The sequence below is a fragment of the Pongo abelii genome, chromosome 19 (genome assembly GCF_028885655.2).
Source record: "Pongo abelii isolate AG06213 chromosome 19, NHGRI_mPonAbe1-v2.0_pri, whole genome shotgun sequence".
NCBI classification, from domain to species: Eukaryota; Metazoa; Chordata; class Mammalia; order Primates; family Hominidae; genus Pongo; species Pongo abelii.
In genome coordinates this window covers 25,919,266-25,946,875 of record NC_072004.2, presented here as the reverse complement: position 1 = coordinate 25,946,875, position 27,610 = coordinate 25,919,266, and the positions used below count along the sequence as shown (strand labels likewise).

Below are 27,610 nucleotides of genomic sequence, written 5' to 3'. Positions count from 1 at the left end.
GCCTCATGACCCAGGCAGAGACGCAGAAAGAGGCTCAGCAAAGACAGGCCGACATGCCAGAAATCGCTTTGTGGTGCACAGGGCATATTCGGCCAAAGACACACACGCACAAGGGCACACACACACTAACCGACAGAGAGAGGGAAGGAAAGACTGAAAGAAAGAGAGAGAAGAGAGAATGGGAGACACACACACACACACACAGACACACACACACACACATAGTCATACAGCAGAGGCATTGAAACACACACCCGCAGGCAACCCCTGAGGCTGCGGGGTTCTGCTCTCGACCAGAACGACCCTCGGGTGAGAGAACAGCCCAGGGGCACGCAGGCCGACCTGTCCTCGAGATCACGGCGGCAGGACTTTTAGGGAGACTCACCCCGACACCATCAGGGCAGGCCTGAGGCTGGGATGCCGTGATGCTTCTCGCGGACTCCGCCCGGGGTTTCCTCATCCTGGTCGGCCCTTTGCGACTCCTGCCATCCAGAGACGTTCCCGTCGACCCCGTGGAGAGGTCAGGCCGGAGCCTCAGAGCCCCGACACCAAAGCAGTGCCACGGAGGGCTCCTGCTTTGCCAAGCCTCAGGGACTGGTTTCTAAGACAACCGTGGGAAGCACTGTGACGGGAGAAGCCGCTCGCGCCTCGCGCATGCGCACTGGCTGGGCCGACTCGCGCTCCGCTCCTGGCAGTCAGGCTGCGTCCCCTATAAATTAGGCCACCGCTGCGCGGCGGCGGCTGGATCCGGGGTCCAGTTTGGGGCGGCGTGGGAGAGGGGGCGGGTGTCCAGTCCCAGGGCCAAACCCCAGGAGTCCTGTCCTCAGGATTTCCTTGAGCCGACTTCCACCGAGGGAGGGGGAGCTTGAGGACGCCTGCTGTGTCCCCGGGACTCCCCTTCAGATCCGATTTCGGCCCCCTCCGAGTGAAATAGGATGGGCTCACCACACCTGGTGAGGCAGGCAGGGCCTCGCCGCAGCACAGAATGATCCCATAGGTCTCAAGGCGTAGTGTCAGCTGAAAATTCACTGATCCATCAGCCCTCTGCCTCCCTCCTCCTCTGAAAGAGCAGTGGCCTGCCCCGCTTCTAAAAGCCCTGGGGCTCCGGAGAGCCGACCGCGCCTTACGGGACACGTGCAAACAGGAACAGGGGCGATTCCGAGGTGGAGACCATGTGACCACGCGTGGCACTGGCGGATCCCACAGCAGACGGTGTGAACCTGTGTCACCGGAGGCATATGGGGCGGGGCGACGGCGAAACAAACTGTAGAGTCGAGGCATGGTCCGGTGGAAGGGGGGAACAAGGGACTTTCCATCAATGCCGAGGAAAATCAAAGAACGCCTGGGAACCGCGGGGGTGGGGGTGCCTGTGCCTGACCCAAGCCGCGTTTTCAAATGCCTACCAGAGGAGCAAAGAGGTTTCTGCAAAATTCGCCCCATCCCCAACCCTCCACCGTCCTGGTAGCCCCGACGAAACCTCCCCTGCACCCAGCCCCAGCCCCAGCCCCAGCCTAGTCCCTTTGGTTCCCTGACATTCGTTTCGGCCCGAACATCAAGGAAGTCAGTCCACCCAGGAGCAGAGGAGAGGATGTCCCTCCAGAATGAGACAGGAAGTGCAGAGGAAACGCGACACCACCTGTCCTAGAAGTCAAGGCCAGTCACGGTCGCCTAGCGCTCATTCTAGGCAATCCACCCACCCATGAGGGGAATCGTGGAGAAGAAGGAAGCTTCCCCGTCTGAGACACGTATGGAAGCCAAGAGCTTCAGGGTCATGAGACCTGACCAATGAAGAAGAAACACGTCTGGAGAGAGAAAGAATCATGACAGGGATCCCCAGGAAGTGTCTCCCTGACGGACTGGGAAGTCATCTTTGTTGAAGACATGTGGCCAGAGCGAGAGGCATCCGGGCCCCTGAGAAACAGGGGAGGCAGAGCAAGAGGGAGGACAGAACCGAGGCCAGAGCCCAGAGCCCAGGCAGGATACAGAACCGTGCCACCGCCACGGGCATAAGGGGAGGGGTCCCAAAAGGGTGGCTTGTCCAGAGAAGCCAGCGTTCCAGTGACAGGGATAGTTGCCATCTCCCATTCCCGGCTTCCTCTTCCAGACTGTATGGTGGGGTGGCTTCATTTCTCAGAGCTCCTGTGGGGATCTTGTCCTTGGCTGCAGTGTGTTCATCTTGATCCCAGAAAAGAGGCCGCTCAGGACGGGGATGAGATTTCCATTGCTCCGGGACCGACGTATCTCCTCACGTGGACCAGGTCTTCACACACCCAAAGCGGATCCGCGGCGGCGAAGACGATTGACAATCGGCTCCATGACCCAGGCAGAGACGCACAAAGAGGCTCACCAAAGACAGGCCGACATGGTGGAAATCGGTTTGTGGCGCACAGGGTACTTTCGGCCAAAGACACACACGCACACGGGCGCACACACACACAAACCGACAGAGAGAGGGAAAGAAACACACAGAGACTGAGAGACACAGAGAGAAGAAAGAATGGGAGACACACACACAAACGACACACACACACACAGACACACACACACAGACACACACACACACAGACACTCACACAGAGTCATAGAGCAGAGCCATTGAAACACACACCCGCAGGCAACCCCTGAGGCTGCGTGATTCTGCTCTCGACCAGAACGACCCTCGGGTGAGAGAGCAGCCCAGGGTCACGCAGGCCGACCTGTCCTCGAGATCACGGCGGCAGGACTTTTGGGGAGACTCACCACAACACCGTCAGGGCAGGCCTGAGGCTGAGATGCCGTGCTGCTTCCCACGGACTCTGCCTGGGGTTTCCTCATCCTGGTCGGCCCTTTGCGACTCCTGCCATCGGGAGACGTTCCCGTCGACCCCGTAGAGAAGTCAGGCCGGAGCCTCAGAGCCCCGACACCCAAGCACTGCCACGGAGGGCTCCTGCTTTGCCAAGCCTCAGGGACTGGTTTCTAAGACAACCGTGGGAAGCACTGTGACGGGAGAAGCCGCTCGCGCCTCGCGCATGCGCACTGCCTGGGCCGACTCGCGCTCAGCTCCTGGCAGTCAGGCTGCCTCCCCTTTAAATAATGGCAGCTGCGCGTCGGCAGGCGGGCTCCTGCTGCAGCTGTGGCTGGGGCTGGATCCGGGGTCCAGTTTCGGGAGGCGTTGGAGAGGGGGCCGCGGATGTCCCAGGGCCAAGCCCCAAGGAGTCCCTTCTTCAGGTACTCCTTGAGCCGACTTCCACCGATGGAAGGGGAGCTTCAGGGCGGCTGCTGGGTTCTGAGAACTCCTCTTCAGATCCGAGTTTGGACCCCTCCGTGTGAGAAAGAATGGGCTCAGCATATCTGGTGAGGCAGACAGGGCCTCCCTGCATCACAGAATGATCCCATGGCCCTCAAGGCATGGCGTCAGCTGAAAGTTCACTGAACCGTGATCCCTCTGCCTCCCTCCTCCTTTGAAAGAGCAGTGGCGTGCCCCACTTCTAAAAGCCCTGGTGCTCCTGCAAGCCGACACCGCTTTCAGGACAGGTTCAAACAGGGACGGGGCGAATCCGAGGTGGAGACAATGCGATCACGCGTGGCACTAGTGTATCCCAGAGCAGATGGTGTGAATGTGTGTCACCGGGGCATATGGTGCGATGGCGAAACCAACAATGGTGTCCACGCATGTGCCCCTTGGAAGGGGGGTAAAGGTGACCTTTCCATCAATCCCCGGGAAAGACAAAGAACACCTGGAAACCACCGCCACGCGCATAAGGGGAGGAGTGCCAAAGGGGTTACTTGTCCTTAGAGGCCAGGATTCCCTTGACCGGAATCCTGCCATGTCTCGTTCTCAACTTCTGTAAGATTTCGGTGTGGGGCTTCTTTTCTCAGAGAAGAGCCACAAGGAGATAGCACTGTCTCCTTTCAAGTCGGTCTGCTCCCCTCCTGCAAGACAAGTAGCTCCAGTGAGGCTTTTGTTGTTGTTGTTGTTTTCCTATAGTGTGGTCATGTTGATCGTAGAAAAGAGGTAGCTCAGGATCGGTATGAAATTTCAATGTCTTTGTGGAAGACGCATCTCCTCACATCGTCGAGGCCTTCAGAAACCAATGTGGAACCGCCCCGGAAACGATGGACAACTGACAACATGAGCCAAGCAGAAATGCAGAAAGAGGCTGCATGAAGACACGCTGACATGCAAGAAACCTCTTCGTAGCTCACTGGGCACATTGTTCCCAACACACACACACACACACACACACACACACGGGCACACACACAGAGACAGAGAAAGCAAGAGACACAGACAGAGAGTGAGAGACATAGAAGAGAGAGTGGGAGACACAGGTCCACAGACATAGAGCAGTGGCCGAGAAACGCACACGCCCAGGCAATCCCTGAGGCTGCGGGGTTCTGCTCTTCAGGAGTACGACCCTAGGATGGAGTGCAGCCCACGGGCACATAGGCTGACCTGTCCTCGACATCGCGGGGGGCAGCTGTTTTGGGGGCACTCACCTGAACACTGTCCGTGCAGGCCTGAGGCTGTGAGGCTGAGCTGTTTTCCCTGGACTCCCTCTGCTCTTTCTGCATCGTGGTCGACTCTCCGTGTATTCTGGTGTCCTGAAACTGTTTTGTCGACCCACAGGATTGGTCAGGCTGGAGCCTCAACACCAACTCACTGCCACGAAGGGCTCCTGCTTTGATAAGGTTCAGGGAGTCGTCCTCAGCCAACCGTTGGAGTAACTGTGACAGGATAATGGGCTCGCGCCTCGCGCATGCGCATTTCCCAGGGCAACGCCTGGTTTGCTCTTCAAGGTCTGGCTGCGGCCCTTTTAAACAGGTTCTGTGATGCGTGGACGGGGGTTTCTGTGGCAGTCGCGGTGGTGGCTGGAGCGGGGATGTAGTAGGGGGCATTGTGGGAGTGGGGGCTTCCGGCCCCCCAGGGCAAGACCCCGGGAGTCCTGTCCTCAGGACCTCCTTGAGCCGATTTCTACTGGTGGAGGTGGACCCTGCTTGAGGGTGGAGGTGGACCCTGCTTGAGGGTGCCGTTTCGGGTCTCCGGACTCACAGGCTGGCGTGCATTGTTGTGATCATAGCTCACTACAGCCTCAATCTGCCAGGCTTAAGCAATTTTCTTGCCTCAGCGTCCCACGTACCTGGGACTACAGGTATGTGCCCGCACACTCAACTACTTTTCTTCAAAAATATTTTTGTACGAATGGGGACTTACTATGTTGCCTGGCTCATGTCAAACACCTGGGCTCAAGCTGTCCTCCTGCGTTGGCCTCCCAATGTGCTGAGATTACAGGTGTGAGCTTCCACATGCAGCTAAATTCTTATATCTTAAATCCCTACCTCCCACAATAAGCAGATGTTAGGCACACTTATTTTATAACTTTTTGTTGTTTATGTCTCTTTTTGTCCCTGGATACAGGGATTAGCAGCCAAATTTCAAATCATTAGGGGCATTATGCTGTGTCCAGGAGTGGCTGAGGCTTCAAGGACCTGCTGCTCTAACATAGGCGTGATGAGGAGTACAATTCGTCTTGTGTTTCTGTGTTGTTTAACAACCTTCCTGAGCTCCTCTAAGTCAGTCCATCCTGCCACAACTGGGAAGAATCAAGAAAATCTCCAAGAAAATGTTTCTCACTTGCCTGTTGTCAAGTAGAAGACAGGTCTGCTGACCATGGCAGGCATGGCAGTGCATGGCAGTGAGCCCCTGTCACCATGTTTGCTATTCACTGCATGTTCCACCTGAACTTTCCCATCTGCTCAGTGAGTCTTGATGGTGGGGTAAAGGGGTTTCTCTCTCAAAGACCAAGGCTGACCCTCTCTGAATACAATGCCATGACCCAGTTACTGTCACTGTGGTTTTGTCTTCAGGGACTAAAGGATACAATAAGAATTTGTTCCTTTAATTTTCCTGTTGATGCACAAAATACTTAAATGCTTCTACATAGGTCTGCACTTTTGTGCCACAGAGCACTAAGGGAAAGTCCCCACAATAAAGATGCTTTTCACCTGAGCTGCTACGTGTTACAGTTAAGCAGCTAAAGGTTAAAAAAAAATCAAAGCTCCCCAAATGTTGTGGGTATGACAGCTGGTCCAACTTCACGGTCTGTACTTTCCCTCTGTAACAATATGGATAAATACAGAGATAACTAGCAACTGATACCCTAGTGTGCCAAGCAATCAATGTATCTGTGTCATTAAAAACCAGCATTTAACCATACTCTAGATACTTGAAAAATCACCTCCACACTCATGGACTGTAATTCTACTTTGCTTCCAGATGGCAGTTACAATTGGAAAGGAAATACCTAGTTTACAGGAGGCATTAATACTTTATTGTTGCAGAAATGGAACCCTTAAAAGAACATATTCTGGACTTTCTGACCTGGATACTAATCGTGGAAAATATATATCTAAGAATACACTTGGAACAGAAATGTGAAAAACCAAAAGTAAGAGATATTATGAAGGATCAAATATAAAATGACCCAGTGCTAAAGAGGCAACAAAGAAAATGGTAGAAGAAAATGATAAGAGGCATTATGCCTTAATGAGTTTCTGCTACTATATAAGAAAATACACTAGGCTGGGTAATTTCTGAAGAACAGAAATGTATTTCTCACAGTTCCATAGGCTAGAAGTCCAAGATCAGGGTGCCAGCAGGACTGGTGTCTGGTGAGGGCCTGGTCTCTGCATCCAAGATGGTATCTTGTGCACTGTGTCTTCAGGAGGAGATGCACCGTGTCCTCACATGGCAGAAGGTGGAAGGGCAAAACAGGGGAAGCCCACTCCCTCCAGTCCTTGTGTAAGGATCCTAAACTCATTCGTGAAGACTCTCCCTTCATGACTGAATCACTACCTAAAAGCCCTCCTTCCTAATCCTATGACATTGGTGATTAATTTTAGGGGGACACATTCAGAGCATAGCACCCTATATTCAATTTCTTAAAAATTATTTTGTTGTTTTGCTTTTCTGTTTTTCAAATGGCTTAAAGTGCACAAAATTGGATTAATCATAATCCTTGGCTCATAGCACACCTTGGCTCCTATTTCATCCTTGTCTGTGCCTGGGCCTCTGTGTAAATGTATTTGAACAATATGGTAATCATTTGTGAACCCACAACACAACCAAAGAACTAGGGTTCTGACCCTAACATCTGCTCCTCCTCTGTCCTTTTTCCTGATTTTCACCCTTCAGCCCGAGTGTAACTACTACCCTGAATTTATGTTTAGGATTCTCTTCCTTTAAAGAAAACATTGTTTTATTGCATACATATGATTACCCTAAATGACACAGTATTTAGTTTTTAAGGGTATAATTTATTTACCCATTCTCCTATTAATTTACCCATTCTCCTATTAATGAACATTTGGCTTATTTGCAGATATTTGCTGTTATGAATGGCATTACATGAGCATTTTTTTTTAACTACTTCTGGTACATATTGTCAAGAGTTTCTCCAGGGCCTATGGTAGAGGAATTACTTTGTCATAACATATGAGAATGCTCAAATTTATAAGATAATCCAAATTGCTTTCCAAAGTGGTTGTTCTAATTTAAACTCTCACCTCCTGTATTAGTTTGAGATGATCTTGTTGATTCAGTCTCTCCATATTTGGTGATATGGTCTGGCTGTGTCCACACCCAAATCTCAGCTTGAATTCTATCTCCCAGAATTCCCACATGTTATGGGAGGGAACCAGGGTGAGGTAACTGAATCACAGAGGCCAGTCTTTCCTGTGCTATTCTCATGATAGTGAATAAGCCTTATGAGATCTGATGGGTTTATCAGGGGATTCTGCTTTGGCTTCCTCCTCATTTTCTCTTGCTGCTGCCATGTAAGAAGTCCCTTTTACCTCCTGCCATGACTCAGAGGCCTCCCCCACCATGTGGGACTGTAAATCCAATTACAGTTCTTTTTCTTTACACCTCTTTTTCTTCTCAGAATTGAGTGTCTTTATCAGCAGTGTGAAAACAGACTAACACAGTAAATTGATGCCAGTGGTGTGGGGTGCTCCTGAAAAGATACCCCAAAATGTGCAAGCGACTTTGAAACTTGGCAACATGCAGAGGTTGGAATAGTTTGGAGGGCTCAGAAGGACACTAGAAAAGGTGGGAAAATTTGGAACCTCCTAGAGACTTGCTGAATGACTTTGACAAAAATGCTGATAGTGTTTTGAACAATAAGGTCCAGGCTGAGGTGGTCTCAGATGGAGATGAGGAACTTGTTGTGAACTGGAGCAAATGTAACTCTCGTTTTAGCAAAGAGAATGGCAGCATTTTGCCCCTGTCCTAGAGATTTGTGGAACTTTGAACTTGAGAGTGATAATTTAGGGTATCTGCTGGAAGAAATTTCTAAGCAGTAAAGCATTCAAGAGGTGACTTGGGTGATGTTAAAGGTCTTCAGTTTTATAAAGGAAGCAGAGCATACAGTTTTGGAAAATTTGCAGCCTGACAATGTGGTAGAGAAGAAAATCCCATTTTCTGAGGATAAATCCAAGCTGTCTGCAGAAATTTGCATAAGTAACAAGAAGCTGAATGTGAATCCCAAAAACAATGGGGAATATGTCTACAGGACATGTCATAGGTCATCATAGCAGCCCCTCCCATCACAAGCCCGGGGCCTAGGAGGATAAAATGGATTTCTGGGCTGGGCCAGGTTCACTGTGCTGTGTGTAGTCTAGGGCCTGGTTTCTCTGCATTTCAGCCCCTCCAGCCATGGCTGAAAGGGGACAACATAGAACTCAGGCCATGACCTTGAGAGTGCAAGCACCAAGCCTTGGCAGCTTCCAAGTTGTGTTCAGCCTGCACATGCATAGAAGTCAAGAATTGAGGTTTGGAAACCTCCACCTAGATTTCAGAGGATGTTTGAAAACACCTGGATATCCAAGCAGAAGTTTGCTGCAGGGGTGGTGCTCTGATGGAGAACCTCTGCTAGGGCTGTGCAGAAGGGAAATGTGGGGTCAGAGCCCCTACACAGAGTCCCTACTGGGGCACTTCCTAGTGGAGCTGTGAGGAGAGGGCCACTCTCCTCCAGACCCCAGAATGGTAGATTGACTTACAGCTTGCACCATGAGCCTGGAAAAGCTGTGGACACTCAACATCAGCCCGTGTAAACAGCCACGAGGTGGGCTATACCCTCTAAAACCACAGGGGCAGAACTACCCAAGGCTGTGGGAGCTGACGTCTTGCATCAGCATGACCTTGATGTGAAACATGGAGTCAAAGGAGATCATTTTGGAGCTTTAAAATTGGACTACCTTGCTGGATTTTGGACTTGCATGGGGCCTGTAACCCCTTTGTTTTGGCCAATTACTCCCATTTGGAACAGCTGTATTTACTCAATTACCTGTACCCCCATTGTATCTAGGAAGTAACTAGCTTGATTTGGATTTTACAGGGTCATAAGCAGAAGAGACTTGCCTTGTCTCAGATGAGACTTTGGACAGCGGGCATTTGGGTTAATGCTGAAATTAGTTAAGACTTTGGGGGACTGTTGGGAAGGCATGATTGGTTTTGAAATGTGAGGACATCAGATTTGGAGGGGCCAGGAGCAGAATAACATAGTTTGTCTATGCCCCTACCCACATCTCAACTTGAGTTGTATTGATCAGGATTCCCATATGTTCAGGGAGGGAACCAAGAGAGGTAGTTGAATCTTTGGGGCTGGTCTTCCCCATGCTATTCTTGTGATAGTGAATAAATCTCACAAGATCTGATGGGTTAGTGGCTTTGTCTTTTGCTTCTTTTTCCTCCTTCTCATATTCTCTTGCCACTGCCATGTAAGAATTGCTGTTCATCCACCGCCATAACTCTGAGGCCTCCTCAGCCATGTGGATCCCTTAATCCAATTAAGCCTCTTTTTCTTCCCTGTCTCGGGTATGTCTTTATCAGCAGTGTGAATGTGGACTAATACATTTGGTATTGTCAATCTTTTTAATATTTTTGGAGAGAATAGATGGTAGTATCTTGTGCATTTCCCTGATTACTAATGAGGTTGAGAAAATTTTTATGTTTTGCAGGCTTTCTCTTTCGTGAAATCCGTATTAATGTCTTTTCCCAATTTTGTGTTGGGTTACTATTTTTAAAATTAATTCACAGGAGCTCCTTATACTTAGTTGATATGATATTAATTTTTGTAGCTTATAGGTACTGCAAATATCTTCTATAATTTATAGTTTATCTTTTGACTTTTTTACTTTTATTTTTTAATTTCTATTTTTTGTTTTTGAGACAGAGTCTCACTCTGTCATTCAGGCTGGAGTGCAGTGGCTCACTGCAACCTCCATCTCCCGGGTTCAGACCATTCTCGTGCCTCAGCTTCCCAAGTAGCTGGGATTACAGGTGTCTGCCACTAATGCCAGTCTAATTTCTTGTATTTTTAGTAGAGATGGGGTTTCACCATGTTGGCCAGCCTGGTCTCAAACTCCTGACCTCAGGTGATGTACTGTTGGGATTACAGGCTTGAGACATGGTGCCCAGCCTATCTTTCCACTTTTTGATGTAAAAAATTCTTAATTTTGTGATAGTCAAAATGTCTAATCTTTTTTAATGGTTAAGGGGCTTTTTGTGTCTCATTCACTTACATTTTCTACTAAAAGTTTTAAAGTTTTGTTTCTGACATGTAAGTCTTTGTCCATTTGGAATTTAATGTTTGTATATAGAGTGAAGTAGGAATATAATTTCACTTTGTTTCTTATATCAATAACCATTATTTTTCTATTCTATTTATTGAAAAGTCCTTTCTTTCCTTGCTGATCTGCCATGTCACCTACATCACATATCGAAGATTAAATTTATGTAGATTTGCCTGGGAGCTCTCTATTCTGTTTCATTAGTCAGTTTATCAGTGAGGACCACCCTGTCTTAATTGCTGTAGCTTTATAAAAGTTCTGATATTTGGCAGGACAAATCTTTCCTCTTCTTCAATGTCTTTGATATTCTTGGCCCTTCCCTTTTCCATATGTGTGTTTATATATATATATATATATATATATATATATATGTATATTTAGAGAGAGAGAGAGAGAGAGAGAGAAAGAGAGAGGTCTCACTTTGTTGCCCAGGCTTGAGGCCAGTGGTGCAATCACAGCTTACTTCAGACTTGAACTCCTGGGATCAAGAGCTCCTCCTACCTCAGCCTCCCAAGTAACTGGGACTCTAAGGCATGCACCACCACATCCAGCTAATTTTTTAAAAAATTATTATTTTTTGCAATGGTGGGGATCTTGCTATGCTGCCCAGGCTGGACTCAAACATTTGGCCTCAAGCAATCCTCCCACCTCAGGCTCCCAAAGTGCTGGGATCACAAGAGTGAGCCACCACACCTGGCTTCATTTTCCATATTTAAAGACCATTTTTAAAAAGCTGCTCAAGACTGGTTTTTTCTCTTGGTGTTACTTGCAACCCCCTTACTTAGCCTTGGAAATAGTGTTAGTGAAGAAAATCTAAAGAGTCAAAAAATAAAATATTCTTTCTTTTCTTCCAATTGCAAAAGAGCAGACACCCTCCTGAATCATGAAGCTAGTTTTGATAAATTGGTGGACTGAGAGCATACACAGTATTATTAATTCTGTTCTAATTTCTGCTTCACTGTGGAGTGTCTTCACAGAGTTCTAAAAGATTATTGCTATGAAATATTCTTATACATGTAACCCATAACCTCTACAATTCTGCAGTTGTACTTGGCTGTCTTACCTAATACTCAGTTGCTTTGCTTCATAATATTTAAATTGGCATCTCTAATTTCCAAAAGGCATAAATACTAGTATAGATTTTTAGTCAAGCCAGAAGAAAGTAGACTTTATTTACCAACATATCTTTTATGTAAACGTTTAAGAAATCTCCCTGCTTCTTTTCTTTTGCATCATAACAACCACTGAAAATAGTATTTCTATAGCAGGTGGGGGTAAATGAACAATGACTTTTGTGGCCAGAGGTGAATGGCCCAGGGGCTCCTGCACTCCAGGTCCCCCTGAGCCTGCCACACAGCTGAGGGCATCGGTATTTCCACACACCTATAGTGCACACTGTCCCAGAACACAGATCAGATGCTCTCCTTTATTCAAATGGGGAGTTGAGAGTATTGTCGTTGTAATTAAATTAATAAACACATATTTATACACTGTTAAAATCTGGTTGGATTTGTGTCCCTTCATAAAACAAATTGCTTAAATGAAACCACAGAGTTAATATAATTGAGTACATTTGCTTCTATAACATGCTTTTTTAAATGGAATTAGAATCTAATTTGAAATGTCGATTAAAAGTGTAAATATTCAACTCAATTACATTTAGATTTTCATTTTGTTTTGTTTTGAGACAGAGTTTAGCTCTTGTCACCCAGGCTGGAGTGCAATGGCACAATCTCAGCTCACTGCAAGCACCTTCTCCTGGGTTCAAGCGATTCTCCTGCCTCAACCTCCCGAGTAGCTGGGATTACAGGTGCCTGCCACCACACCTGACTAATTTTTGTATTTTCAGTAGAGATGGGGTTTCACCACGTTGGCCAGGCTGGTCCTGAACTCCTGACCTCAAGGGATCCACCCACCTCGGCCTGCCAAAGTGCTGGGATTACAGGTGTGAGCCACCACGCTTGACCTTTTTAGGTTACTTTACTTTATTTTAATTACTTATTTTTATGACCTTATTGTTATAAAAATGCTAATTTAAAAAAATCAATCAATATAACAAACAACATAGAAGATGATCAACAAGCATTCCCACCTCTGTGATCTAGAAATAACTGTCATCAATCCAAAAGCTTACACATGGCGGATCATTTCACATTAGTTCACAGTACAAAGTAACTCCTTGCTTGTAGAAAACATTATTATTATCATTATTTTTGAGATGAAATTTGACTCTTGCAGCCCAGGCTGGAGTGTGATGGTGTGATCTCAGCTCACCGTAACCTATGCCTCCCAGGATCAAAGGATTCTCCTGTGTCACCCTCCCAAGCAGCTTGGATTACCAGCGCGCAACAGGTAGGCCTGCTAATTTTTTGTATTTTTGTAGAGACGGGGATTCACCATGTTGGCCAGGCTGGTCTCGAACTCCTGACCTCAGGTGATCCACTTGCCTCAACCTTCTAAAGTGTTGGGATTACAGGCAGGAGCCACCACACCCAGACTAGAAAACATTATTCAATAGCAAACAGTAGCAGTATGCTTGGGGGTTTAAGATTGATTATTTTCAAATCTCTAGAAAAGCTCAATGCATTACCTTAGGCTATAATCTCAGGGCAGAGTCTCCTCTGTTAATGGGGGGGCTGGTCTAAGGGTCCTTCCAGCTCTCAGATTAATGGTTTCCCATGTTGAACTGTTCCGTGTCACCCACCCATCCTCAGTTTTGTTTGTTTGTTTTTACAGATAAGAGGTCTCACTATATTGCCCAGGCTGGTCTTGAACTCCTGGCCATAAGTGATCCTCCTGCCTTGGCCCCCCAAAGTGCTGGAGTTACAGATGTGAGCCTCTGTGCTCAGCCCATCCTTGCCTGTTCAAGTGTGGAGGTAAGTGGTAGATGCCAAGTTTACCTCCAGGTCAGAAGGGGCAGATGCCCTAGGGCAGAATCATAACCCTAACCGGGCCTCCCACTGCATGAAGGCATTATGTTCTGAAGCTTAAACCTGGACAAAGGTCTGACCAGTAGCACTATGTTCATGAATATCAGGTCAAAAATTTAAAAATGGGACTATCCAGAAGAACCTGGTAGATGCAGTTGCAGTCCACAGTCCAATGGTCACCCATGATAACAGGCCACCTGTACTTTCTCTTTATCATGGAGTCCTTGACGTAAAAATTGATGACACTTTCTTGCTTCTGGTGTGCTTCCCTTTCTTCTTCATTTTCCATAAGTAGTTTCCTCCATCCCACCTCTCAACAGGCCACAGTCAATTTAGGACATTTTAACCATGAAAATGAGTCTCCATAACACGAATTTAGAGGACAGACTGGGTGGATCACGCCCGTAATCTCAGCACTCTGTGAGGCTGAAGTGGGAGAATGGCTTGCGCTTAGGAGCTTGAGACCAGCCTGGGCAATATGGTGAAACCCTGTCTCTAACAAAAATTAATAAATAAATAAATAAATAAAAATACGCCATGTATGGTGGTGCATGCTACTAGTGCCAGCTACTCAGGAGGCTGAGGTGGGAGGATTGTGGGGCCAAGGAGGTCAAGTATGGAGTGGGCCAAGATCATGCCACTGCAATCCAGCCTGGGTAATGGAGTGAGACCTTATATCAAGAAAAAAAAAATATTTAAAGGACAAGCTGACTTTCTTATTACAAGCCAATGCTCATTTGCTATTCCATAAATCCTAGGGCACCTCTCAAGAACTATGCTTAATCTACTCTAACCGTACTCTAAAAATTTAACAACAACACTTGGATGATATCAGAGCTGCTTAGTGCATGGGTTACTGAGTATTTTAACCCCACTGTTGAGACCTACAGCTCAGAAAAAAAGATTCATTTCAAATACTTCAGCTCTTTGACAATGTGCCTGGTGACTAAAGAGCTCTAATGGAGATGTACAGGGAAACACATGCTGGTTTCATGCCTGCCAACACACCATCTATTCTGTCGTCCGTGGATTGAGGCATCATTTTGACTTTCAAGTCTTATTATTTGAGAAATGTATTTTATAAGGCTGTTACTGCCATAGGTCATGATTCCTGTGATGGATCTGGGCAAAGTCAATTGGAAACCTTCTGGAAAGGACTCACTATGATAGATGCCGCTAAGAACATTCATGATTCACCAGAGGAGGTAAAAATAGCAGCATTAATAGGAGTTTGGAAGAAGTTGATTCCGACCCTCATAAATGACATTGAGGGGTTCAAGACCTTAGCAGAGGAAGGAACCACAGTTGTGGTGAAGATAGCAAGAGAACTAGAATTATAAGTGGAGCCCGAAGATGTGAGTGAATTGCTGCAATCTTTTTGTTTGTTTGTTTTTTGGAGATGGAGTTTTTCTTTGTTGCCCAGGCTGGAGTGCAATGGCACGATCTCGGCTCACCACAACCTCCGCCTCCTGGGTTCAAGTGATTCTCCTGCCTCAGCCTCCTGAGTAGCTGGCATTATAGGCATATGCCACCTCATTCAGCTAATTTTGTATCTTTAGTAGACACGGTGTTTCACCACGTTGGTTAGGATGGTCTCGAACTCCCAACCGCAGATGATCCGTCTGACTCAGCCTCCCAAAGTGCTGGGATTACAGACATGACCCACCGCACCCGGCCAAATTGCTGCAATCTTAATGGAAATAAATGGAATTAGATGGAAAAAAGTTTAGCCTGGGGCTCAGGATCAGCTCTCCCTTTACTACCACATTAGCTTGCAGGGCACCAAGGAATCAGAGATTTCTACACTCGACTTTGACCTTGTGGGTTATTATGGCAGTATATTTATCAAAGTAGGAGAATGGAACATATTTAACTATTTGTTAGCTTTATTTGTAACTCATAATTATTTAGACATACTGCAAATGAGGTCTGGAATTCATGTTCTGATTTTTTGTGGCCTTGAGCTAAGGAAAAGGGACTCAGGGAAATGGGCTTTATATGCTTGGATGGCTTCATGGAATCTGCAACTTCTTTAGCTTCTGTGACAACTCAAGATTGTTACTAAAATCCACTTTGTATTATCTTTAAAAACCAAGAGATATCATTTTTGCTTATATAATATAGAATACTATAATACATATTATATTATGATACAGAATATTATAATACATATTCTATTATGATACAGAATATTATAATACATATTCTATTATGATACAGAATATTATAATACATATTCTATTATGATATAGAATATTATAATACATATTATATTATGATATAGAATATTATAATACATATTATCTTATGATATAGAATATTATAATACTTATTATCTTATGATATAGAATATTATAATACTTATTATCTTATGATATAGAATATTGTAATATCTATTATATTATGATATAGAATATATATTCTATTATGATACAGAATATTGTAACATATATTCTATTATGATACAGAATATTGTAATATATATTCTATTATGATACAGAATATTGTAATATATATTCTATTATGATATAGAATGTTGTAATATATATTCTATTATGATAGAGAATGTTGTAATATATATTCTATTATGATACAGAATATTGTAATATATATTCTATTATGATACAGAATATTGTAACATATATTCTATTATGATACAGAATATTGTAATATATATTCTATTATGATAAAGAATGTTGTAATATATATTCTATTATGATACAGAATATTGTAATGTATATTCTATTATGATACAGAATATTGTAATGTATATTCTATTATGATACAGAATATTGTAATATATATTCTATTATGATACAGAATATTGTAATATATATTCTATTATGATATAGAATGTTGTAATATAATATGGAATATTATTATACATTATATTATAATATAGAATATTATATAGAATATTATAATATAATATAGAATATTATAATATAGACTCTTATAATATATAATGTTATAATATAGAATATTATTCTATATTATATAATAATATATTATTATATTATAATATCGAATATTATTCTATATTATATTATAATATCGAATATTTTTATATATTATATTATAATATAGAATATTATTACATATTTCATTATAATATAGAATCTTATATATTATATTATAATATAGACTATCATTATATATTATATTATAATATAGACTATTATTATATATTATAATGTAATATAATATATTATAATATATAATAATGTAATATAATATATTATAATATATAATAATGTAATATAATATATTATATAATAATGTAATATAATATATTATAATATATAATAACATAATATAGATTACAATATATAATTTAATATAATTAATATATAATAGAATTTATATTATATAATAATACATATATAATATACATAAAATAATATATTACTGTTGCTTATTATGAATGAGGAAAGAAAGTAGTTTCTTTGGATGGAATCCAGTACTGGTGAAAATGTTGTGAGCATTGTGGAAAAAGCAACAAAGACTTAGAATATTCCATAAACTTAGTTGATAGAGGAGTGGCAGGGTTTGAGAGGCTTGATTCCAATTTTGATATAAATTCTACTGTGGGTAAAGTGCTACCAAACTGCATAGCATGCTGCAGTGAAATCTTTTGTGAAAAGAAGAGTCAGTCAATGCGTAAACTTCATTGTCATCTTCATTAGCTTCTGTGATGACTCAATATTGTTACTAAAATCCCCTTTGTATTATCTTTAAAAACCAAGGGATGTTATGTAGGTCAGTAGTTAGAAGGCATTTGACTCAAAATATCTATGAACCAAAGGATATAAATGACTAAAAGCAGGAGGATTGTTACTTGAAGGAGTGGAGGGTTGATCTCAGGATATGACCTGTGAGATCCTTCCTGCTGGCTCAGTGCTGGCTGAACATGAGGCAGGAGAGCACCAGGAACAACACATATCTGGGACAGGAGGGAATGTGGGGAGGAAGGAAAGAGAAATAGGCCTTTTTATTTTTATTGATACATGACAATTATACATATTTCTAGGGTACATGTGATATTTTGATACATGCATACAATGTGTAGTGATCAAATCAGGATAATTTGCATATCCATCACCTCAAACATTTATCATTTATTTGTGTTGAGAACATCCCCCATCTTTCCTCTAGTCATTTTGAAATATATAAGTTATTGTTAATGATCATCACCCTACTGTGCCATTGAACACTAGAAATTCTTCTGTTCCTTCCATCTAACTGTATTTTTGTGCCCATTAACCAGCTTCTGGGAAGGGCAAAAGAGTGGGTAGATGAAAAGGGCCCTTTTTAAGGAAAAGTAAATCTTACAAGAAGGGAAGACATTTTAGGAGGAAAAATAAAAAGGTGGACCATGGGCTTAGAGTAGGGACTGCAGAAATTGAAAGGCAAAGAGAAAAAACCAACTTAGCAATGTGAAAATACATCTCAGTGTCATTCCTTTCACAGGTCCAATGTCTGACATTCTTTTGGGAAGCTGGATATGAGGTAGGAATCTTTCTTTGAGTCATACATTTTTATGATTATGATTATTATTGAATAATAGCTGACATTTATTGAGAGCAATTATTGAGGACAATTATTGAGCTTTGACAAGCTCTTTTCAAAGGCCTTTACATATATTTTCTCCACTTCTAATTGTCAGATATTCTTATTATTCCCATTTTATAGATGAGGGATGCACAGGCATAAAGCCTGTGTGGAGGCAGAGAGCAGCTAAGTAACCTGACCACGGCCCAACAGCAAATGATGGGGCCACATGCAAATCCAGGCAGAACCCTTCTATTATATGAAGCTCAATGTTTTCTTATTTTCATCTTGTTATGAATACACCTATTTGCAAATGGGTTTTGAAGCTACTTTAAAACATTTTGTGGCTGTGCGTGGTGGCTGACACCTGTAATTCCAGCATTTTGGGAGACCAAGGTGGGCAGATTGCCTGAGCTCAGGAGTTTGAGACCAGCCTGGCCAACATGGTGAAACCCTGTGTCTACTAAAAATCCAAAAAAAATTAGCTGGGCTGTTGGTGTGCACCTGTAATCCCAGCTACTCTGGAGGCTGAGGCAGGAGAATCACTTGAACCTGGGAGAGGAAGGTTGCAGTAAGCTGAGATCATGCCACTGAACTCCAGCCTGGGTGACAGAGTGAGACTCTGTCTCCAAATAAAAAATAAATAAGATTGAATTTTGAGCTTCTGACTATGTCCCCAGATTGTACTCATACATATTTTGATGTCTAATAAGATTTATTCTTAGTGCGTTTTTTAAGTGAAAGTATTTTTTGAGCATCTACTGTATATCATGTGCTGAGGTAGGCACCAGTGGTGCAGGGAACATATGGCACAGTCTCTGACCTCAGGTAACTTTCACTCTCATACATATGTATTAGGACACCAATACATGTGTGAATATAAGATAGTATGATAGATATTGCAACAAGTAATTATTTACTGTAAATCTATTTTATAGGATTTTAAACTTAAACTACTTTCACCCTATTTCCAAAAAATGTATTGCGTAACTTTAAAGGGATTCTCAGGTTGAAATCATCATATGAACTGCAGTAGCATCTGCTGGTGAAATACTGCTTTGTATCTACTAGAATAGTCCAAACAATTGGGAAAGAACTGCATTATTAGAGCTGTAAAAGTTACTGTCTGGAAATCTCAGAAAAGAAGAGGAGGTTATTTATTTCCTTCTCCTGCCTAATTGCCCTGGCCAGAACTTCCAACACTATGTTGAATAGGAGTGGTGAGAGAGGGCATCCCTCTCTTGTGCCAGTTTTCAAAGGGAAGGCTTCCAGTTTTTGCCCATTCAGTATGATATTGGCTGCAGGTTTCTCATAGATAGCTCTTATTATTTTGAGATACGTCCCATCAGTACCTAATTTATTGAGAGTTTTTAGCATGAAGGGTTGTTGAATTTTGTCAAAGGCCTTTTCTGCATCTATTGAGATAATCATGTGGTTTTTGTCTTTGGTGAAGGGTTGTTGAATTTTGTCAAAGGCCTTTTCTGCATCTATTGAGATAATCATGTGGTTTTTGTCTTTGGTTCTCTTTATATGCTGGATTACATTTATTGATTTGCATATATTGAACCAGCCTTGCATCCCAGGGATGAAGCCCACTTGATCATGGTGGATAAGCTTTTTGATGTGCTACTGGATTCGGTTTGCCAGTATTTTATTGAGGATTTTTGCATCAATGTTCATCAAGGATATTGGTCTAAAATTCTCTTTTTTGGTTGTGTCTCTGCCCGGCTTTGGTATCAGGATGATGCTGGCCTCATAAAATGAGTTAGGGAGGATTCCCTCTTTTTCTATTGATTGGAATAGTTTCAGAAGGAATGGTAGCAGTTCCTCCTTGTACCTCTGGTAGAATTCGGCTGTGAATCCATCTGGTCCTGGACTCTTTTTGGTTGGTAAGCTATTGATTATTGCCTCAATTTCAGATCCTGTTATTGGTCTATTCAGAGACTCAACTTCTTTCTGGTTTAGTCTTGGGAGAGTGTATGTGTCCAGGAATTTATCCATTTCCTCTAGATTTTCTAGTTTATTTGCATAGAGGTGTTTGTAGTATTCTCTGATGGTAGTTTGTATATCTGTGGGATCAGTGGTGATATCCCGTTTATCATTTTTTATTGCATCTATTTGATTCTTCTTTTTTTTCTTTATTAGTCTTGCTAGCGGTCTATCAATTTTGTTGATCCTTTCAAAAAACCAGCTCCTGGATTAATTATTTGAAGGGTTTTTTGTGTCTCTCTTTACTTCAGTTCTGCTCTGATTTTAGTTATTTCTTGCCTTCTGCTAGCTTTTGAATGTGTTTGCTCTTGCTTTTCTAGTTCTTTGAATTGTGATGTTAGGGTGTCAATTTTGGATCTTTCCTGCTTTCTCTTGTGGGCATTTAGTGATATAAATTTCCCTCTACACACTGCTTTGAATGTGTCCCAGAGATTCTGGTACGTTGTGTCTTTGTTCTCATTGGTTTCAAAGAACATCTTTATTTCTGCCTTCATTTCATTATGTACCCAGTAGTCATTCAGGAGCAGGTTGTTCAGTTTCCATGTAGTTGAGTGGTTTTGAGTGAGTTTCTTAATCCAGAGTTCTAGTTTGATTGCTCTGTGGTCTGAGAGACAGTTTGTTATAATTTCTGTTCTTTTACATTTGCTGAGGAGAGCTTTACTTCCAACTATGTGGTCAATTTTGGAATAGGTGTGGTGTGGTGCTGAAAAAATATATATTCTGTTGATTTGGGGTGGAGAGTTCTGTAGATGTCTATTAGGTCCGCTTGGTGCAGAGCTGAGTTCCATTCCTGAGTATCCTTGTTAACTTTCTGTCTCGTTGATCTGCCTAATGTTGACAGTGGGGTGTTAAAATCTCCCATTATTATTGTGTGGGAGTCTAAATAAAGGGTATTCAATTAGAAAAACAGGGAGTCAAATTGTCCCTGTTTGCAGATGACATGATTGTATATCTAGAAAACCCCATTGTCTGAGCCCAAAATCTCCTTCAGCTGATAAGCAACTTCAGCAAAGTCTCAGGATACAAAATCAATGTACAAAAATCACAAGCATTCTTATACACCAATAACAGACAAACAGAGAGCCAAATCATGAGTGAACTCCTATTCACAATTGCTTCAAAGAGAATAAAATACCTAGGAATACAACTTACAAGGGACGTGGAGGACCTCTTCAAGGAGAACTACAAACCACTGCTCAATGAAATAAAAGAGGATACAAACAAATGGAGGAACATACCATGCTCATGGGTAGGAAGAATCAATATCGTGAAAATGGCCATACTGCCCAAGGTAATTTATAGATTCAATGCCATCCCCATCAAGCTACCAATGACTTTCTTCACAGAATTGGAAAAAGCTACCTTAAAGTTCATATGGAAGCAAAAAACAGCCTGCATCACCAAGTCAATCCTAAGCCAAAAGAACAAAGCTGGAGGCATCACACTACCTGACTTCAAACTATACTACAAGGCTACAGTAACCAAAACAGGATGGTACTGGTACCAAAACAGAGATATAGATCAATGGAACAGAACAGAGCCCTCAGAAATAATGCCACATATCTACAACTATCTGATCTTTGACAAACCTGAGAAAAACAAGCAATAGGGAAAGGAATCCCTATTTAATAAATGGTGCTGGAAAACTGGCTAGCCAGATGTAGAAAGCTGAAACTGGATCCCTTCCTTACACCTTATACAAAAATTAATTCAGGATGGATTAAAGACTTAAATGTTAGACCTAAAACCATAAAAACCCTAGAAGAAAACCTAGGCATTACCATTCAGGACATAGGCATGGGCAAGGACTTCATGTCTAAAACACCAAAAGCAATGGCAAGAAAAGCCAAAATTGACGAATGAGATCTAATTAAACACAAATTGGGAGAAAATTTTCTCAACCTACTCATCCGACAAAGGGCTAATATCCAGAATCTACAATGAACTCAAACAAATTTACAAGAAGAAAACAAACAACCCCATCAAAATGTGGGCAAAGGATATGAAGAGACACTTCTCAAAAGAAGACATTTATGCAGCCAAAAGACACATGAAAAAATGCTCATCATCACTGGCCATCAGAGAAATGCAAATCAAAACCACAATGAGATACCATCTCACACCAGTTAGAATGGCGATCATTAAAAAGTCAGGAAACAACAGGTGCTGGAGAGGATGTGGAGAAATAGGAACACTTTTACACTGTTGGTGGGACTCTAAACTAGTTCAACCATTGTGGAAGTCAGTATGGCGATTCCTCAGAGATCTAGAACTCGAAATACCATTTGACCCAGCCATCCCATTACTGGGTATATACCCAAAGGACTATAAATCATGCTGCTATAAAGACACATGCACACGCATGTTTATTGTGGCACTGTTCACAAGAGCAAAGACTTGGAACAAACCCAAATGTCCAACAATGATAGACTGGATTAAGAAAATGTGGCACATATACACCACGGAATACTATGCAGCCATAAAAATTGATGAGTTCATGTCCTTTGTAGGGACATGGGTGGAATTGGCAATCATCATTCTCAGTAAACTATCACAAGGACAAAAAACCAAACAGCGCATGTTCTCACTCATAGATGGGAATTGAACAATGAGAACACATGGACACAGAAAGGGAAACATCACACTCTGGGGACTGTTGTGGGGTGGGGGGAGGGGGGAGGGATAGCATTAGGATATATACCTAATGCTAAATGCCAAGTTAATGGGTGCAGCACACCAGCATGGCACATGTATACATATGTAACTAACCTGCACATTGTGCACATGTACCCTAAAACTTAAAGTATAATAATAATAAAAAAAAGAAGAGGAAGTTCTATGGTAGATGAATAAAATGACATCTAAACTGTTCTCTGAGGCTACTGAAGTTCTGTGGATACCTTACAGCACAAAGTTCAAGTGTATGCCCACAACTCCTCATGCCACAAGATGTGACACCTTTCCAATCTCTTTTTGCAAGAGTTTCCAATTCTGTCTCTTTTAAGGGTACTTTTTATACCCACATATTCTGGATTTTGTAGGGCACGCAAAGACAAGATGGGAAGGGGTCTTCCATTTGTTGATGCCAGTTGCTCTATGGACCAGGCCCTGCTCATGCATCCATGTTGGTTCTCTTATCCCCACATCAGCCATAGCCCATAGGCATTAACTGCCATTGCACAAATGAGGAAATTAAAACTCTGAGAGAATATGCAATCTACCCAGAGTCATGCAGCTTGTGTATGTAAGTGCTGGAATGAAAATCCAATCTGTGTGAGTCCCAAGTCCCCTTCCACCATATGGTGTCCATTTCATTTTGCAATCAGCTTGGCTGGGATATGTCTGCCCTAAAAGATATTAAGTAGGAATACTTGTCTCTATACCTTAACCTGACATCCATGGGCTTGCTTTTTGTATTTGGAGGTGTCATAACATTATAATAATAATTTGACTTTATTTGAACAGTGAATATTATACTACTCAGTCTAGAGATTTATGGCATCCCAGTCTAAACTGGATGATAGCAATGAAGCTTCTTCAAGGAGACAAGTATGAGTAATAAGGTAGTAATAAGTTGAATTTCTATGGAGTTGCCACTTCTGAATTAAAATTAGTTGAGGTTAAGTAGATATTCAAAAATATTGCAATAATCTTTACTTGAATAATACATTTATTATTTTTTACATATTTATTTATTTATGGAACATAGATGTAATTTTAAAACAGAATTTTTGCAAATTGTATTAAAATATATTAAAAACATAATACATTATGACCCAATAGAGTTTTTCAAAGTAATTCAGTGTTAGTTTAAAATGTGAAATTCAATCAGTATAATTCATCATAGAATACAGAGTGTACATCAGTATAATATATATATCAAAATTGGAAAGAAGTAAATTTATCTTTGTTTTGTAATAAAGTGAAATTAAAATTTTAATGAATTTCCACTTTCATTTTAGATTCCGGAGGGAATCTGTGCAGGTTTATTACATGGGTGTATTGTGTGATGCTGAGATTTGGGTACCAAAGAAGATGTGAGTGCCTGTCTTGAACTTGCACCCAGAGCAATCTCCCCTGATCAGCAGAGGGTAAATTAACTTGAATTACACTTGAATTTCTTAGTAGAGCAGGTCACAAAGGGCAAATTGTGGTCCAGAGACAAAAGTGCTCGATGGTCTAAAATGAGCCTGCCGTGTCACTGAGGGTACAGGTCTTCACAGAAATATATTTCAGAAAGGGGTCAAACCCTTGTTTAAAGATAAATGTAAGCTGGGTGTGGAGGCACACATCTATAATTCCAGCTACTCAGGAGGCTGAGGCAGAAGTATCCCTTGAGATCAGGAGTTTAAGACCAGCCTGGACAACATAGGAAGATTCCATCTCAATTTTTAAAAATGAGAAAAAAAAATAGATAAACTTAAGCCTATAAAATTTTAAAGAGTTTATTTGAGCAAACAGAGATTCATGGATCAGGCAGCACCAAACTGAAAGTGGTTGGAGGATCTACTGAAGGTGTTTGTAAGGAAGGCTTTTATAGGGTGAATATAGAAGTAGAGTAGAGAAATTATTTGATTGGCAAAAATTTGGGCAGTTGCATTATTTGAACTATCCTGGTGGTAGGTCTCTCATTACACAGCTAATACTCAGTGGGCCACTTGTTGATGGGCTAAGCTTGTTTCATTTTGTCTATGTAGAAACCCAGGCCATGGGAGCTATCTCAGCCTGATGCTCTCCCATTACGATATTTTACACCTTCTTTCTGTATCAGGGTAAGCGGGGGTCTTCCCCAGGAGGGTTCTTACCACCTTGTTTCCCTCAGCAAAATGAAACTGTCCCTTTTGCCTCTGTAGACAATCTTCTGAACAAGACATTCCTAATATTCTTATCTCATCTTATTTTATCTTATCCTCTTCTCTGTACCTTGTTTAGATGTTTCTGGAACACTTGTGTGTCTTGCACCCATCTCCTGCATTATTTAGGCAATCCTAAAAGAAGAATGCTAGGATGGATTGGTAGAGAACTGCTGGCATATTGAGCCCTCTCTCTTTGTATCTGGAACTTTCATAATTACCTTAGTTCCCCATGCCAATTTTGCACTTATCTTTGCTCTCCACTTCAAAATACACTTACCTCTGACAGAAGCTGAGTACATAAAAGGGACCTTGTCCAGTGGTACTTATGAGGCAGAAGACATGATATAGTTAAAATTATAAACTATAATCACTATATAGTTGTATACTATATATAATCACTATATCACTCCCGGGTTCAAGTGATACTCCTGCCTCAGCCTCCTGAGTACCTGGGATTACAGGCATGTGCCACCACACTCGAATAATCCTATAGGTTTTAAAATAGGAATAGATTTTCTCAGCTAAACTGAAGGGAAATGCTAAGGAGAGAGTGAGATTTGACTTGATAATTATGTGTCTGAATGAATCAGCCAATTAATAAAATAAAAACAGGCTGGGGATCACTTGAGTCCAAGGGTTTGAGACCAGCGTGATCAACATATCAAAACCCCATCTCTACAAAAAATACAAAAATTAGTCAAGTGTGGTGGCTTATGCCTGTAGTCCCTGCTACTTGGGAGGCTGAGGTAGGAGGATCACCTGAGCCTGGAGATATATGGGCTGCAGTGAGCTTTGGTCATGCCACTGCACTTCCAGCCTGGGTGACAGAGTGAGACCCTGTCCAAAGAAACTAAACTAAAATGAAATGAAAGCAAACACAAGACAAAAATTGATGGACTTATTTTAACATACAGCATGATGAACACACATAGATAATGATACTAACCCAATGGGTTTTTGTCAATCAAACCCATAGTCACTAGTCTAAAGGAAATAGGAATAATGACTGTGAATTTATAACCATTTACAACATTAGAAATACAAAATACAAATTATCATCAGATATATCAGACTCACAATTATTTGACCTTTTAAGAATTCATCCTGCTCTCCATAATGAATAAGAAAATATTGATAATTATTTTTTCCCTTAACTTAGCCCTTCATGCTCCTGAATCTCTGAATTTGTATTTACATATTAACACTCTTTTTTTTGTAATTATTTTCTGCAGCTTTTTTCTCTTCACTTGAGACATCTCCTATATTCTCTTTACACTTTTCCACAAATGACTCAATTCTTTTCATAAGTTTCATTGATGCATTCCATGTATGTGATGATAGTGTAATGATAAATTATCCATGTGGTTTCCCTCCACTCTTGTTCATTATTCAAGTGACTCTTCTTGGTTTAGCAACAGGCTAAGAGGTATCTATGACATTTTGTTCAGGTTAAGCAGAAAGAAGAAAACAAAATCTACATTCTGTTTTTTATATTTTAAACACAAGCCAACAAATAATTTGGAAGGACCCATGATTAGACAGGGAGGATTTTATGCTCCTTCAAGAGTAATTGAGATTGTTTAATTGTATGGAGGAATGAGCATATCTCAAGGGGAATCGAGAAGATATAATATTTGGATGACAGAATCATTAAGAACTGGCTTTGTACCCTGGCTACACCATTGCACACAGGAAATATTAGGGTGCAGTGATGCATGCCTGTAATCCCAGCACTTTAGAAGGCTGAGGTGGGTGGATCACCTGAGGTCAGGAGTTCAAGACCAGCCTGACAAACATGGTGAAACCCCATCTCTACTAAATACAAAAAATTAGCTGGGTGTGGTGGCACATGCTTCTAATCCCAGCTACTTGGGAGGCTGAGGCAGGAGAATCACTTGAACTTGGGAGGCAGAGGTTGCAGTGAGCTGAGATAGTGCCATTGCACTCCAGCCTGGGCAACAAGAGCTAAACTCTGTCTCGAAAAAAAAAAAATCACAGCCCCAGCAACTTTTTCACATAGGATGATTAAGGATTCCAGAGCCCATGCTACCTCTAGGGGCTCCTACCCCTGCCACGCCACACATGTATCTTGACAAGGCCTGTTACAGAGAAGAAAAGGCCAAGTAAATTAATATCACAATCATTGCCACATACCCACCAAAAGACTCAAATTAAAATTTTGACAAAATTAAGTGTCAAGAAGAATGCAAAGATTTGGGAATTATCAGACTTTGTAAGACTGTCCGTTGGTGTGTTAACATTGGGATGAAACCAATAATACCTAGTAAAACTGAAGATATGTTTACCCTGTAACCTATGGTTTCACCTCTTGCTTTATACTGTACATAAATACTCACTAATGGTAACCAAATAGAAATACAAACATGTTCACAACAACATCATTTGTAACTGACAAAAATGAACACAACCCACATGTCCACCAACAATGAAGGGATACACTCTGGTGTACTCTATTTTTATTTATTTTTTTATATTTATTTTATGTATACAAATATAAATTTGTATATATTTTTTGAGACAGAGTCTTACTTAGTCGCCCAGGTTGGAGTGCAGTGGTGCGATCTCGGCTCACAGCAACCTCTGCCTCCCGGGTTCAAGCAATTCTCCTGTCTCAGCCTCCCCAGTAGCTGGGATTACAGGTGCATGCAGCCA

General features: G+C 42.0%; 1 protein-coding gene and 1 long non-coding RNA gene across 17 annotated transcripts in view; one reads left to right on the top strand and one right to left on the bottom strand.

The window, feature by feature from the left end:
• Positions 1 to 4,751, bottom strand: part of LOC129051277 (tensin-3-like) — a 159,434-nt gene extending 154,683 nt beyond the window's left edge. For 3 of the 8 annotated variants that reach the window (XR_010138124.1, XR_010138123.1, XM_063718468.1), the window contains exon 1: positions 4,480 to 4,747. Coding sequence is in view for 6 of the 8 variants with exons in the window: in XM_063718468.1 (XP_063574538.1) it covers positions 4,480 to 4,554 (75 nt within the window). In the remaining 2 variants the exon portion in view is untranslated. Of the gene's footprint in view, positions 1 to 385; positions 550 to 2,739; positions 2,951 to 4,479 lie in introns of those variants that run through there. The other 5 variants (XM_063718474.1, XM_063718469.1, XM_063718470.1 and 2 more) reach the window with 5 other exon arrangements.
• Positions 4,752 to 4,989: 238 nt separating this feature from the next.
• Positions 4,990 to 27,610, top strand: part of LOC129051058 (uncharacterized) — a 92,094-nt gene continuing 69,473 nt past the window's right edge. For all 9 annotated transcript variants that reach the window (XR_010138139.1, XR_010138138.1, XR_010138135.1 and 6 more), the window contains exons 1-5: positions 4,990 to 5,132; positions 12,850 to 12,963; positions 13,348 to 13,487; positions 18,012 to 18,050; positions 24,044 to 24,172. This is a non-coding gene — a long non-coding RNA (uncharacterized LOC129051058). The remainder of the gene's footprint in view (positions 5,133 to 12,849; positions 12,964 to 13,347; positions 13,488 to 18,011; positions 18,051 to 24,043; positions 24,173 to 27,610) is intronic.